The sequence below is a fragment of the Panthera pardus genome, unplaced genomic scaffold (genome assembly GCF_024362965.1).
Source record: "Panthera pardus isolate Hobbes unplaced genomic scaffold, ASM2436296v1 HiC_scaffold_15, whole genome shotgun sequence".
In the NCBI taxonomy this organism is placed as follows: domain Eukaryota; kingdom Metazoa; phylum Chordata; class Mammalia; order Carnivora; family Felidae; genus Panthera; species Panthera pardus.
This window is the reverse complement of record NW_026526710.1, coordinates 1,782,780-1,797,629: the sequence shown is the minus strand read 5'-3', so window position 1 is coordinate 1,797,629 and position 14,850 is coordinate 1,782,780. Positions and strand designations below refer to the sequence as shown.

Genomic DNA, 14,850 nt, shown 5'->3' with positions numbered 1-14,850 from the left:
CTTCGATTTTACCATCTGGACATTAAAGGTAATACCTACCTCACAGGGTTTTTGTAAGGATTAAGTCAGCTAACACTGTTAAGACTGCTAAATTTAGCAAGAGTAGGGACTTTGTCCCTTCTTCACTGTACCCCCATTTCCCAGCACAGTACTTGGTGCATAACAGAGAGGTGGTTTGAAATGGTGGGGTTCAGAGCCCACGGCTAAGAAGTCTTGTGACATCTTTGGTGCAAAAGAGTGGTTTTATTAAAGCACAGGGACAGCACCGTGGGCAGAAAGAGCTGCACTGGGGCTGTGAGGCGTGACTGATGACATACTTTGAAGTTCGGGGGTGGGGGTGGGATAAAGACAAAGGGAAGTTTCCAAAGGGACTTTCATATGCTAAGGAAGACTCACAGGATCCCGGAGGCCATCTATTGTCAAGCTAAGGTGGTTTTAGCCTCTAGCAAAGTATTAACATTAATACAGTAGGGAGTTCAATTGCTCGTCCTTGTTATTCTTGTCGATACTTATACAATTATTCTTGTCAAATATTATATTTGTCAATGGGCCGCAGGTTATAAGGAAATTTAATTTTATCTATATTTCCTTTCGCATTTGTTCTCCACATCGAGAAAATTTTGTGAAATGAATCCACCTGGACTCTGTATCCCCAAATGAGCAGGTTGTTGGCACATAGTAGAAGGTGGGTGTCAGTAAATGGAAGTTATTATTGGAATCGAATGCTATTACTATTGGAATCACCCGTGTTTGGGAACAAGCTCTTCTTTCACTAGTTATGTAGAATCGACTCTTCTGTGGGAGGGGCCCGGGGGCCTCTTCTTTTATTTAGAAAATGATGTCAGAGTGGAGACCACAGCCTGGTGGAAAAGATTATGCCAGATGGCTTTGTGCACAAAGTAAATTGTAAGCAGAAAATTTAAGGGTGGTGGTGGCAAATGAAGTTGGCCGGGAAGGAGGGGAATGAGGCACAGGGCAGAACAAAATACAAAAGGGCAACCTCCACCAGCTACAAAGCACTTTTTGGTCATCGTTTTCCTACCCCTCATGACTCTACAAGCACCGTAGTATTATTACTCCCATTTCACAAACGGGATTCAGGTGGAGTACGGTTAGGGATTTTCCCAAATGAGACAACTGTATGGACGCAAAGCAAACACGCCCCATGTTTGGTTAGGTCTACCAGGTTTCCGGCTGCTTGGGAGAGAGCCTGAGAGGGGAGAGATTAATTCCAACTTGCAACACATATAAGGATAGGTAAGCACGAGGAAGGTGATGAAAATCGTTGTTAGGATGGTGAGACTATGGGCGATGAGAACGATCTAAATAATGTTGATAACTATCTTTTCAAGAATAATTCAGCCAATGTAGGGAAAGGTGTCGAAACGAAATGCCTTTTCCAGCTGCCATTTCCCCGCGGAGGAGTGACTTATCCAACAGGCTGGGTGGGGGGGGGTTAGTCAGGACTCCAGGATGCACCCCAGACGGGGGATACATTCCCCAGCTCATCAACAAGGAGTCACTGATGACTTAGGCGCACGTCCCCGCTTTCCCATCAGCGTTCGCTTCCGCTCGCGGACCGCCCACCTCCAGTTCTCTCCCGCGGGTAGCGAGCACCGCCTACTGGCTGTCAGCCGCTTGGAGGCCTGGCCCCGCCCCCCGAGCAAAACGCGCATGCTCTCCAATTCCTCTCCGCCTCCGCCTCCAGGCGTCTCGCGACAGCCGCCCAGCGGCGGCCTGAATCTCGCGATAAAGGCTTATTGTCTCGCGGGACCGCGGCTGGCAGACGGGCTTTCAGGCGGCCCTGGCCGGGGAAGAGGAGTTGCATGTGTCGCTTCAGCTGGCGGTAGTGGCGGGAGCGGAGGCGGCGGGGGTTGTGCGACCGCCTGGGTAACGATCCCTCGTGCCTCTCTCTCTTCCGAGAAGCTCGTAGAGAGCGTGGGGGAAGCCGAGGTGCTGCCCGGCGGAAGGGGGCCGGGCCGAGCGTCTCCACACCCCCGCCCACATGGGCCCCTCTGGTGTCCCCGGGATTGCCCCTTCGCCTCACGTCTTCCCCTAACACCTGGCCGTCCTTGTCGCCTCAGTGCTCTTACATTCTGCCTCTTCCTGATTCTTCTGCCCCCATTTTCTCTCTTCAGATTCTGGTCTCCCCGCCCCCTCCCACTTCCAACCCCTTTCCCGATTCCTGTGTCCCTCCCTTGGCGCTTCGCTGCCCCCACACCCTGTATGGGGGGCACCTCCAGTCACCCGCCCCTTCTTCGTAGGCTCTTCCAGCCTCTTTTCGTCCAGCTGCTTTGTGGCCTTTATTGCTGCAGTTTGCATCCCTTCCAGAGCACCCCCAGACCTTTTGCCCCGTCACTACGGATCCTTCTCCCCATCCTGTTATCCCACTGCTTCCTCTTTCACTCGTGTCCCTTTCCCCCATCCTTCACGGTCCTCTAGCTCCGGTCACTTGCTTCCCTGTAGACCTGTGGAGCTGGTAATGGTGCGCCCAGAATTGCTCCTATTTTATGAATCCTAATGGAGCTTGTATCCTTCATTTGGGAACAGAACTGAACCAGATGTAGGGTTGAGGTATTTCTCGTGGGAGGAGGAGGAGGTGAGACTGCGTTTGAACACTGCTTCTCTGGGGTCTTGGTCCAAAAGAGTGAAAATGTGTTATTTTCCTTGCTTACAGGTTTGTGAGATGGCTGCTGATATTTCTGAATCCGGTGGGCATGATTGCAAAGGAGAGCCGAGGGGCAATACCAAGTTAGATGCAGACTACCCACTTCGAGTCCTCTACTGTGGAGGCAAGTGTTACAAAGCAGAAAGTGGCTTTTACTCTCTTGATTTTTATGCATTGTCATAGTAGTTTCTCATTGGATTCTAGTAATCCTCTTCTCATCTTTGCTATTTGGTAAATCCTTACCTGGGGGTGGGGAGGGTGGGTAGTGGTGAACAGGGGGCATGGTTTAATAGATTTTCCCAACCTGTGCGACTTGTGTCTTGCCGCTTGGCCTGGAGAAGCTTACGGTCCAGTAGGACTAGAGACGTGCAAATAAATTATTTCAGCCTAATGTTACTTGCTCATCTGGCTATGAAAGGAGGACGTCTTGGAAGACATGGAGTCTTAAGAGATGACAAGGACTGGATGAGGACTCGGGGAAGGGCGTCCCAGATGAAGTGAACAGCTGTGCAAGAAAAGGCTTGATGCATGTCTCTGGAGAAATGAGCAGCTTTGTATTAGCACAGGGTATAGTATAGGGCGGGTGTCAGTAGGGAATGGAAGATGATGAGGTTGGGGTGATGGGTAGTAGGACAGTCTAAGGAAAGTGTTCTTGGTTTGACTAATAATCTACATATTAGCTCAAACCAGGATTCTCCGAGTGCTTTTCCTCATTTTCAATATAGAACATCCATGAGTTCGAAATGCCCTAATTTTACTACCATTTTGGAAGATTTCAGAAAAATTTGAAGGTACAAGATAGCGAAAGGGCAGGTAAATGTTAATTTTTTCAGGAAATATATTTTTTTAATGTCTGTTTTTGAGAGGGAGAGAGCGTATGTGTGCATGAGCGGGGGAGGGACAGAGAGAGAGAGAGAGCACGCAAGACAGAGGATCCCAAGCAGGCTCTGTGCTGACAGTGCAGAGCCAGATGTGGGGCTCGAACTCACGAACCCGTGAGATCATGACCTGAGATGAAATCGGACACTTACAGAGCCACCCAGGCGCCCCAGGAAATGTTTTTGGCCATTTACTGTGTGCCTAGCAATGTTTTAGGTGCTGGGGACTGAGTAGTGAATAAGTAGTGAAAAGGTCCATGGTTTTGGAGTATAATAGAGTGATGTCACTCTAAAAGAGGTGATGTCACTGAGTTAAAATTTCATCATTTTGTCATTTAGTGTCAATGACATTTGACAATGACATTTAGTGTCAATAAATTGATAGAATTATTATTATTACTTTGATAGTAAAAATTATTGTAGAATACCTTAGTAAGAATATAGGAATTCAGTAAGTGTAAGGAATTCAGTAAGTGTAAGTTCTCCTGAACTCTTTGTAGGGTTGATTGAGTTTTGTTATGATACTGATCCTATTTGGTGATAACTATTTGCCTTTGGAGTCACAGACCAAAGTTTGCATCCTGACTCCAGCATTACCAGCTATGTGACCTTGGGCAAGTTACCTAATTCAGTAAAGGATTGGAGGTCTGTTTCTTAAGGTCTGTACAATGAAAATGATGATTATATCCTAAGTCAAGTGATTTCTATAAAGGTCCTGGTATAGCAACTAACATGAGAATGTAGTACAATAAATGTTATTATTAGAGGAGTATACTAGTTTAGTATGCTTTATTTATCTCGGTCACATATAGTTAAGAGCTGTTGTTCTTTGTACTATTTCATCTAAGGCTCCATATCTTACAAGCTTCACCATTATTTTATGTTCCACCAGAAAGAAAAAAAAGCTGTCAGACTGACCTGTCATAATTATAAGTTGCATCCCTATAAAAATGAAAAAAAATTTAGAACTGATGAAATACAGTATACGAACACCATCCTGTTAAATTGTTTATGTCACTGCTAAGGTGACTTTTGAACAATTCCATTAAATATGCAAGCACCCAAGTAATAATTGGTGTTGACCAGAAGTTCCTAATGTTTTTAAGAGAGGTTTATTTTCATTTTCCTCCTTAGTTTGTATTGATATTCCTGGCACTAGGCTGGGGACAGGGTTACTTCTTCAAGGAGTTTATGGTCCGCTTGTAGGAGAAGCACTTAAGAAATACTAAATTCTAAATTAGAGGATACTGATAATAACTGTGAGTTAAGAGTTCAGGAAAAGGTGGGATCTTTGTTCAGAGGGAAATAGGGAAATTTCCAAGGAAATGGGAGGCCTTAGAGAATGGGTAGAATTCTAAGGAAAAGCGAAGGAATTCATAAGAACAATATGGTGGTAAGATTTAATATGATTTCCTCAGGAGAGAGGAAAAGAGGGCTGATTGGAGAGGTGCTTGGGTGGCTTTGTCTGTTAAGCGCCTGACTCTTGATTTCAGCTCAGGTCTTGACCTCATGGTTCTGTGGGATTGTTCTTGAGATCAAGCCCTGTGTTGGGCTCTGTGATGACCATGCAGAGCCTGCTTGGGATTCTTTTTCTCCCTCTCTGTGCCTCTCCCCCATGCATGCAGGCATGTTCGTTCTCTCTCTCTCAAAATAAATAAACATGATAAAAAGTTTAAAAAAAAAAAAAAAGAAAGAAAAGAAAGGGCTGATTGGAGTAGAGTGCTGGTTGGTGTAGAGTGAGGAACAAGGCTAGGTAGGATGAGGTCATTTCTCGGGAGACATTGTGTCTTCAGGATTGTGACTTCAGTATCTGAAGTCCATCAGAGTTTGAATCCCAGCTCAGCCATTTACTCACTTGGTCAGTTCCCTTATCCATTAAAAAGCCTACTTCAGAGGGCTGTTGAGAAGAATGAATAATACTCCACAAGGCTCCACTTCCTAATACCATCACGTTGGATTTCAACATACTGATTTCGAGGGGACACAAACATTCAGACCATACAGAAAGTCTCATGGATGATGATGCTTTGTTTTTCATGTTTTTCCAGTATTAGTGATGTGAAGTTTGATGGTAACTGCTAGCGCTTTGTGTTGAAAAGCTACAGTTTGCAAAAAGAGATATTGACTTTATTACTATTTTTTTGATGTTTACTTATTTTTGAGAGAGAGCCAGAGCATGAATCAGGGAGCGGCTGAGAGGGAGATGGAGACACAGAATCCAAAACAGGCTCTAGGCTCTGAGCTATCAGCACAGAGCCCGACACGGGGCTTGAACCCACAAGCTGTAAGATCGTGACCTGAGCCGAAGTCAGACGTTTCACCGACTGAGCCACCCAGGCGCCCCAAAATTGACTTTGAAAGCAAGTAACAGTGAACCCGGAAGAATTGTCCAAATTTTTACATTGTATTAGAATTTTGTTGAACTGAATAGTCTTTGAAATGGCGTACAAAGTTATATAGCTTTCATATTTGCTGTAATGGCATTTAACCTATAATTATATCCTGAACTGTGGCTGGATGTCTGTACCTACTGGTATTTGAACTTTCATATCTCTAGCTAACCAGGGAGTGCTTTGGTGGAAGGAACTCTACACTTGAAATAAAGAGGTGCTAGATTGCTAGTTTTCTTCTGCCACATACCACCTTTGTCATTGGCTGAGCTATTTAACCTGTTTTTAGAGCTTCATCTATAAAATAGTGATGGTGAGGTGAGAAGGCATACCTGTGTCACGAGTCTGGCACACAGCTGCACCACCTGTGTGTGTCATGTAATCCGATTCAGTGCTTAAGAGCGTGAGCTTCAGAAACAGACCAGGCCAGGGTTCAAATCCTGTTTTACTAACCAGATGCAGTGGGTTACTTGAAGTCTCCTCTTTCTCTTCGGTAATACAGGTGTGATTCTTCCAGGGTTGTGATGATGACACATAATAATGGACATAAAGATAATTGCTGTTTTGAGTAATGGCGCACCACCCCTCTTCTCCCTCACCAATCTCAAGATCTTGGACACACTGAACTACTCCATTTGTCACCTTAAAAATAAAAACAAAATAAGCAATTGACCCAGTAACAGAATTACATTTAAAATTGGGAAACCTTTTGAGTTCTTCTAGTGCGTTAGCCTGTACAACAATGATGAGCTTGAACCGGCATTCCCTGTAGCTTTACAGTTGCATAATCCTGTGTAGCATAATATGAAAAAGAAAAAGAAATACTAACTGCACAGAGGTGGTAGCAAAAGTGCTATTGAAGTCTATAAATGTGTTAGTATGAATGAAAACTAGTGGCTATTGTGGTAAAGCTATCAAAAGAAATAACAATTGTCTGGGGTGCCTGGGTGGTTCCGTTGGTTGACTCTTGATTTTGGCTCAGGTTGTGATCCCAGGATCATGGGATCAAGCCCAATGTGGCTTTGTGCTGCGAGTAAAGCCTGTTTAAGATTCTCTGTCAAAAGATTTAAAAAAAAAAAAAGAAATAACCAGTTTCATTCAAGCTTTACTTGTTCTCAGCTTAGCTTCAGACCCATTGAAGTGTTTCTGGAAAACCTTAAGATATACAGGATAGTATGGTTTGATGCTCCATCAGCTGAGGGATAGAGTCTTGTTTAGATAAAAAATAAAATTTGGTGCACCTGGGTAGCTCAGTTGGTTAAGCGTTCAACTCTTGATTTCAGCTCAGGTCATGATCTCACAGTTAGTGACTTTGAGCCCCGCCTTGGGCTCTGTGCTGACAGTGCTGAGCCTGCTTGGAATTCTGTCTCCCTGTCTCTGCCCCTCCCCTGCTCGTGCCTGCGGGAGTGCCCTCTTTCTTTCAAATTAAAAAAAAAAAAAAAACCATCAAGATAATACTTTTATTAATCATGTGCCTTTTACCTCAAAAAAAAAACAAACAAAAAACCATGGGTAGTATTCAAAAAGTGGTTCAGAATTACAGGAAAAAGTAGAAATGAAGCATTTTGTCAAATTTAAAATAAAAGTTGCATGAGCCCTGTGTGCTTATATATATTTAAATTTTCTAATCTTTCTTTTCTCTGCATTTCCCCAGTCTGCTCATTACCAACAGAGGTAAGTTCTTTTAAAATTCTTTTCTTTCTTTAACTTCTGCATTTGAGGTTATTGACTTTAGAGCTAGCCTGAGAGCTTTTTTTAATTTTTCATTTTCTATCATTTAATTGTAGAGTTTCAGCTTTTTGTAGAGAACTGAATGATTTTATGGTCTTACAAATTGTTTTCTTTAGAGTTTGAATCATATGTGTATATCACTTGCACTTGACTAGACAGTTTGGACTTTTGCATGGAACTCATGAATCGTTAGCTAATAAAGCAAGAGTAGCCTTAAAGCCAGAATCTAATGTCTAAGCGGAGGAGAGCATAAATTAAATTATGTATAAGATTTTCTGTTAGTAAGTTTCTGAGTCAGGCTCTGTGGGCAAGTCACAGAAATAGTGAGACACCTGTGTGCCCAAAGCAAAAATAAGCATGCTTGTTTTTGTCTGTTTGCTCCTTTTTCTAATGGCCCTTCTGTTTGATGGAGAGAAAATAAAGTACCGCAGTGAGGAGGTGCCTAATCCTTTTTAAATTCTAATTTCTTACGGGGCATTTCCTGGTGGAACACCGAATTCCTGTGGATGAGATGTCAGGTGGGAGTAGTTAGTTTCATCCTTCCTAATATAGCAACTTTAGGAAATGACTTTTAATTAAAATGTACTGGTTGACTGAAAATGTTCTGTTGTGACTCAGTTTGTTCTCCTCTCCTCCCTGCCTCCCTCAGTACTGTGAATATATGCCTGATGTCGCTAAATGTCGACAGTGGTTAGAGAAGAATTTTCCAAATGAGTTTGCAAAACTTACTGTAGGTATGAACATTTTTTTCTTTCATCAAAACTTGTATACCCGAAACAAATGCACATAAGGCATTATAAAGATACGAACGAGCTCCTTTAGTAGGATATTACAAAATTGTATTTATAGCTATTGACTTTAAAACCACTTTACATTCTTGGGTTAAAATTTCTTATATAGAATCACACACTGCTTCATGTGTCTTATCTCTCACAGATAGCTTAGAACAACTTTCTTATAACAAGAGTAATAGTTTAGGGGCATTTGTATTTTCACTCCTTCATTTAACAAATTATTTCTTGTGAGCATACTGTATACTACACATTGTCTAGATGCTGAGGATAAAGCAGTAAACAAAAGATTTACTCTTTGGAAATGATATTCTAGAAGGATAAAACAAGACAAAATAAGTATGTTAAATAGTGATAAGTAGGGAATGGGGAGATAAGAATTGTTGGGAAGGGAATCTGAAATTTTAGGTGGGGGCAGGGAAGATTTTGCTGAAAAGATGGCATTTGAACAAAGACCTCAAGGAAGGGAGGGAGTGAGTCATTTGGATATCCGGGAGAACATTCCAGGTGCAGTGCAAGTGCAAAGGCCCTAAGGCAAGAGCTTACCTGTCATTCAGGAAACATCAAGGAGCTTATGTCTTGTCTGGAGCTTATGGAAGGAGGGGAAGGAGGGTCAGAGATGAAGTCAGAGAGGTAATGGAGGACCACACCTTCAACGCCAAGTCTTGGCTTTAATTCACAATCAGATGAGCTATTGGAGAGATCTGAACGGAAGAGCAGTAAGGTCTAACTTTCGTTCAGTGTCATCTCTTAGGCTGCTGTGCTAAAGAATAGACTGAAGAGGGGCACAGGCAGGTAAGAGGCCGCGGCAGTGATCAGGTCGGGAGACCATGACGACCTGACCAGAATGGTAGTGGTGGAGGTGGTGAAAAGTGGTCAGATTCTCGATATGTTTTGGAGGTAGAGCTGACAGGGTTTTTTGATATGTTACATGTGGGATGTGAGAAAAGGAGGCATCCAGGGTTTTGGCAACTAGAAAAATGGAGTTGCTGTTGCCAGAGGAAAGGAAGCCTGCAGAGGAACAGATTTCTTCATTTTGTTCAAATGTTGGCTTCTGTTACAAGATTGCTGGAAATGAAGGCAGTAGCAGGAAGAAGGGAAAGCCTGGGCTGGGAACAGGCCTATCAGATATACTGACGTTATTCCATTGTTTGCTGTTTTGATTTTCCGATTGTTTCCAAGACGCACAATCCCTAAGGCCCTTTTGGATAGTAGCTACATAGTCATTGTCCGTGGTTGGAGAAGAACCCTAAAGTTGGTTGTTACAGTCAGTCTGCATGGTCATGGTCAGCCCTGGACATGAGCTGTGTAAGTCATGATATGATTTGAGGAGGGAGTCGTCTTACTCAGGACCAGACTTCCTGTTACCTGGATAGTATGTTCAGATGCTAAACACTCCTGCAGGGTCTGAGTGTTTTATGCTGCTTTCATGTGGCTAAAAGGATCCTAGTCCTCTCATATCCAAGACTTTATTTTGTCTTCTATCACCATACACTTTACCATAATGACCAGAATTAGACTCGATAAGAAGTTAGCAGTATAATCATTTGGTTTATAAATGACATGCTCTGTTGTTGGCAAGATGCCTTAATTGTATAAGAAGTTGCTCAGAGTTGATTTTTTAAGGTTATTTTGAAGTGATTGTTAATGCTTTTGGATTTAATTGTTAAATCTAGAAAATTCGCCCAAACAAGAATCTGGAATTAGTGAGGGTCAAGGCACAGCAGGGGAAGAAGAAGAGAAGAAAAAGCAGAAGAGAGGTAAGGCCTAAATCTGTGGTGTGATTTATATAAACACACCTTCCTTCTACCAGAGGAAATACAAAATGAAGACAGTCCCAAAGGCAGCAATACCTACCTGCTATTTTAGTTCCATATGTATACCCTACAGAATGAGACAGAATCATATTCTCAAGATGACTGGATGTCATATGATTTGGGCTTTATCAGTAAATTGGACCTACGAAAACATGCTTTATTTGCTGCATACATATGTAAAAAGCAACCGACCACTTTATGACTTGAAAACTTTGTTACCTGTGTATTCTATTTAGTTGGAGTGAGGATGTTTATAAAAGATTTTATTCTCTCATGTTGTCAGCTCAGTTGAATTAAAAAAAATTTTTTTTAATGTTTATTTATCTTGAGAAAGACAGTGTGTGACTGGGGGAGGGGCAGAGAGGGAGACACAGAATCTGAAGCAGGGTCCAGGCTCCTAGCTGTCAGCACAGAGCCCTACACGGGGCTTGAACTCACAAACTGTGAGATCATGACCTGACCCGAAGTCTGACGCTTAACTGACTGAACCACCTAGGCGCCCCTGAATTTTTTTTAAAACAACTGTTGCATATACTTATTTCTCCTCCTTGTAAAATGAATTCCTGTACTCTGGATCTTGTCCCTGCCTGTTTCTTCTTCCTTAATTATTCTCCCCTGTGACTAAAATTAGCTTAGTAATAAGGACTTTGCATCTTTCAAGAAAAATTCCCTCAAAAGTCCATGTCTTTACCTTATTCCTTGCCCTGCCCTTCTTAGCCAGACTTCTTTAGTAAGACTAGACTCACATCCTTGCTCTTCTGTCCCTCATTGTTCATGCCTCATTCCATCCTAAGCTGACTGTCACGCCGCTGAAATTCCTTTAATAGGGGTCATCAGTGGCTCAGTAATTGCTAACCAAAACGAGTGTTCAGGCACACACTTCTTGAAATGCTGTATGTACTGCCTTGGTTTTTGTGATAGACTTCTTCATTCTCCCTGTCACTCCTCTTTGGTCTTCTGTACAGACTTCTCTTCTTATCTGTCCCTAAAGAGCTGTATTTCCCGGGATCCTGTCCTCAGCCCTCATACCTTCTCATTCTGCAGCTTTCTCCCTGAGTGGTTCTTTCACATCCCTCACTGCTGACACCACTCCACACTTGAAACTCCTGTACCTCTAGTACGCTTGAGATTCCTGGCCTCTGTCTCTAGACTGGCAGTGTGCATGGTCCCACAGGCATCTCAAAAGCAGTATTCCACAAAAACCTTACTAAGTCCCAAATCTATGTGTTTTGGTTAATGACAGCATACTTTATCCAGTCATCCGAGCCAGAAACCTGAGACTCCTCTTGGGTCCTCTTTCTTTACTCCTTTTAGTTCTAAATTCTGTTGTGTTTCTTCTCCTTACTCTCTTTATCCTGTGCCTAGTCACCATTGCTGTTATCACTACTTTGTTAGATTTTGATTAATTTTCATCTGAACTAATGTAGGAGCCTCTAGTGGCCTCCCTGTCAGCCTTACTCTTCAAACGCTCACGCTCCACACTGTAGAGTGATCTCATAAAACCTAAATCTGGTAATTTGACTCCTGTATAGTTATTCAGTGGCTTTTCTTCTGCTTCGATATAAAGTCTAGTAACAGCTTCTTGCACTAGTCCTTTTATGACCGGTAGGTTATCTTTTGCTTTTCTGGCTTTATCTGCAACACGTTCGTAAGCATCCTTCATCAGGACAATTGTAGTTCTCAAATATAATGCCTTCTCTTATCTTTGTACTTGCTCCTTTCTTCTGGGGTTCCTTTTTTACTGTGTCTCTCCAGCCCTTCTGCTTTCATCTGGACAGTTCTTATTCTATAAGAACTTAAATGCCATTTCTTCTCAGAAACCATTTCTGTCCTCTGGAAGCATAGTAAGCCATTCCTCTGCAAAGCTATGGTAGTGCAGTATTCATGGATCCTATATAGTGTATATCAGGTTGCAGTACTTATTAAACTTTTTTTGTCTCCCTTCACTAGACTGAGAGTCCCTGGAGGGCAGGGACTGTGTTTTCTTCTGTTCATCTTTGTGTTTTCAGTCCTTAATACAGTGCTTGGCTGGCACATATTAATTAGTTAGTATTTATTGGATGAATACTCATGCATGTATTTATTAGTTTTGTATTAGAAGAAGAAACTTTAGAAATTAATATTTGGTATCTTTTGAAAATTAACAAACTTAGAGACAGTATTCTGTATGTTAAACACAAAACAATTAATGCTGAGCTCTTTTTTAATAAATAAAGGTGGAAGGGGTCAAATAAAGCAAAAAAAGAAGACTGTACCACAAAAAGTTACGATAGCCAAAATTCCCAGAGCAAAGAAGAAATATGTAACAAGAGTATGTGGCCTTGCAACTTTTGGTGAGTTAAGTATGTTTAAGATGTGTGAACTATCTTCTCTCTTGCTCTCTGCCTCCTTCCCTCCCTCTCCCTGTCTTTATCTTGCTCTTTCCGTCTCTTTCTCTGTTACCATCCGACATCATGAAAATTTCACAGATCTATTTTTTGCTAAGAAGATACAAAATGAGATTTTGCATTTCTAACTATAGCTCCAAAATCAAATTTTGAAGAAATTTAAAAATCTTTTGCAGAGGGGACTAGTTTAACTTTTTCCTTCCCAGAATTCCTGCTTGGGCACATTTTATGTGGAATGAGAAGGGCTAGGTAGGATATCTTTTGAAGCCTATCAGTATTGCGCCTCTGTCCCTGCAGGCTTGGATGGCAAAGAGTAGCAAAATGGCTCGTGCCCTCTGGGAATGACAGTAGAGGGTGAGGGAAAGTGGATATTGGCCCAGTGTCCTGCTTCAGAGCTTCTTGTGGAGGCCTTGAATGAACAGCAAAATTGTAAACCAGAGTCCCTTCTTGTGACAGCGCAGGTTAAAAAACAATCATGAGATAGTAGGTTTGTTTCCCTGCTGTAAATTTTTGTCTTGTAAAAAGGGATAAACAAAGGAACTTTGTTGTACTTGGAAATGTACGTATAATGCTTGGAATCAATGTGTTCCTGGATTTATTTGGGTCTTACTATATGAGTTATGAACAATGCTGTTTTTATGTACTGAAGCTTTATTTGACCTTGAAAATGCGTTGAGTTGTTAGGACCACTGCCTGTGGTAGTTTGTAATTATTCTGAAAGGAATACAAAACCCATTAAGGTGATCTGTTTTATGAATTTAAGATGAAGATTAAATTTAAAAATGGAAAAATATCTTTGATACGATTCCAATTATAGTCTTGCTATTTCTTTTTTTATAAACAACAGAAATTGATCTAAAAGAAGCACAAAGATTTTTTGCTCAAAAATTCTCCTGTGGTGCCTCAGTGACAGGAGAGGATGAAATCATCATTCAGGGAGACTTTACAGATGACATAATTGATGTCATTCAGGAAAAATGGCCAGAGGTGAGTAGGTAGAATGTGTGCATCTGTGGAAATAAGTTTTTAAAGCAAGATTCTTCCGTGTTATTTGATACCACAATTCACGAGATGTAATTATTTGTGTTTTATAGGTGGATGATGATAGCATCGAAGATCTTGGAGAAGTAAAGAAGTGATTTTGAAAATTTGTCTCTATTTAATGATTTGAACTGAGAGTTGATATGGCCAAAGGGAGAGAGGCCTTTTAAAAATATATATATTTATCCTACAGTAAAACTGTAGACTACCCTCACCCTTGGCATTTTCACTGTTCTGTATAAGGCTGCTTGTTTTTTTTATTGCCAAAGTCTAATAAACAGGGGAGACTGTCATGCTTATGCATGAAATAGAATTTAGTCAAATAAAAATTTTTGGTCATTTGGTACTGACTTTTCTCTTTCTCTTTTTAACTTTTTATTTTTGGAAAAACACTAGATTTTTTGTGCAAAGCTTTTCTGTTTCTTATCTTAAAATAATCATGATTTAATGAGTTAATTTTCTTAAAAATAGTCGTGATTTAATTAAATCATGATTTAAAGCTGCGTAATGTTTTAAAGAATTTGAATTTTGGCTTCATCACCATTAATGATTGTCTCCTTGCTTCTTTGGTGTGATAGTTTTGAGATGCTTGGGCATCTAATAGATTTGTGGTTGAATTTGCTTCATTGTTACCAACCAAGTCCACTCTGTGGTCACATTAACTTAATGTTGGTAGGAGTTGTTCAGTTCTGGAGATTATTTGGTAAAGTATACTAAAGCCTTAAAACCATCTGCAGTCAGACCCAGTAAGCCACTTAGTTGACATTATCCTAAAGATAGAATCATTCTTGCTTAGAACTGTGGGTGAGGGTGTTCATCACAATGTTACTCATAGAAAAATTGCAACTGATATAAATGAACAATTGGGAAATGGTTAGAGAATGAAGGTGCACCATATGGTAGAATTTTCATATATTTTTAAATATTTTCCAAGAATACTTCGGAAACATGTTTGGTGATGTTAAGTAGGGGGTCAGATCCCAAATCCATTTTATACATGATCACCATTGTTTGGAGTGAAAGACCATTCAGAGATGCTGCAAATTCTTGTTCTAGCTATAAATTCTGAGAATAAAATTCTACCCAATTAAAAAGAATATACACCCGTGCTCTCTCTCTATATATATAGGTAGTCTGGGAAATAACA

General features: G+C 41.2%; 1 protein-coding gene across 2 annotated transcripts; it reads left to right on the top strand.

Moving 5' to 3' along the window:
- The first annotated feature begins 1,719 nt into the window (after positions 1 to 1,719).
- Positions 1,720 to 14,049, top strand: DENR (density regulated re-initiation and release factor). 2 transcript variants are annotated; one of them, XM_053901965.1, is made up of 8 exons: positions 1,720 to 1,846; positions 2,678 to 2,792; positions 7,591 to 7,610; positions 8,317 to 8,401; positions 10,135 to 10,218; positions 12,492 to 12,608; positions 13,510 to 13,649; positions 13,757 to 14,049. In XM_053901965.1, exons 2-8 carry the CDS (start codon positions 2,687 to 2,689, stop codon positions 13,799 to 13,801), a joined length of 597 nt encoding a protein of 198 aa, XP_053757940.1. In that variant the 5' UTR covers positions 1,720 to 1,846; positions 2,678 to 2,686; the 3' UTR covers positions 13,802 to 14,049. The 2 variants fall into 2 exon arrangements, with proteins under 2 accessions (XP_053757940.1, XP_053757939.1); XM_053901964.1 differs by having other exon boundaries at positions 1,759 to 1,890.
- The last annotated feature ends 801 nt before the right edge of the window (positions 14,050 to 14,850 follow it).

Excerpts from the sequence above, each read along its gene's own strand:
- DENR (XM_053901965.1), top strand. The coding sequence starts at position 2,687 with ATGGCTGCTGATATTTCTGAATCCGGTGGGCATGATTGCAAAGGAGAG. Across the intron at positions 8,402-10,134 it reads GTTTGCAAAACTTACTGTAG|AAAATTCGCCCAAACAAGAA; the intron begins GTATGAACATTT and ends TGTTAAATCTAG. Across the intron at positions 13,650-13,756 it reads TTCAGGAAAAATGGCCAGAG|GTGGATGATGATAGCATCGA; the intron begins GTGAGTAGGTAG and ends TGTGTTTTATAG.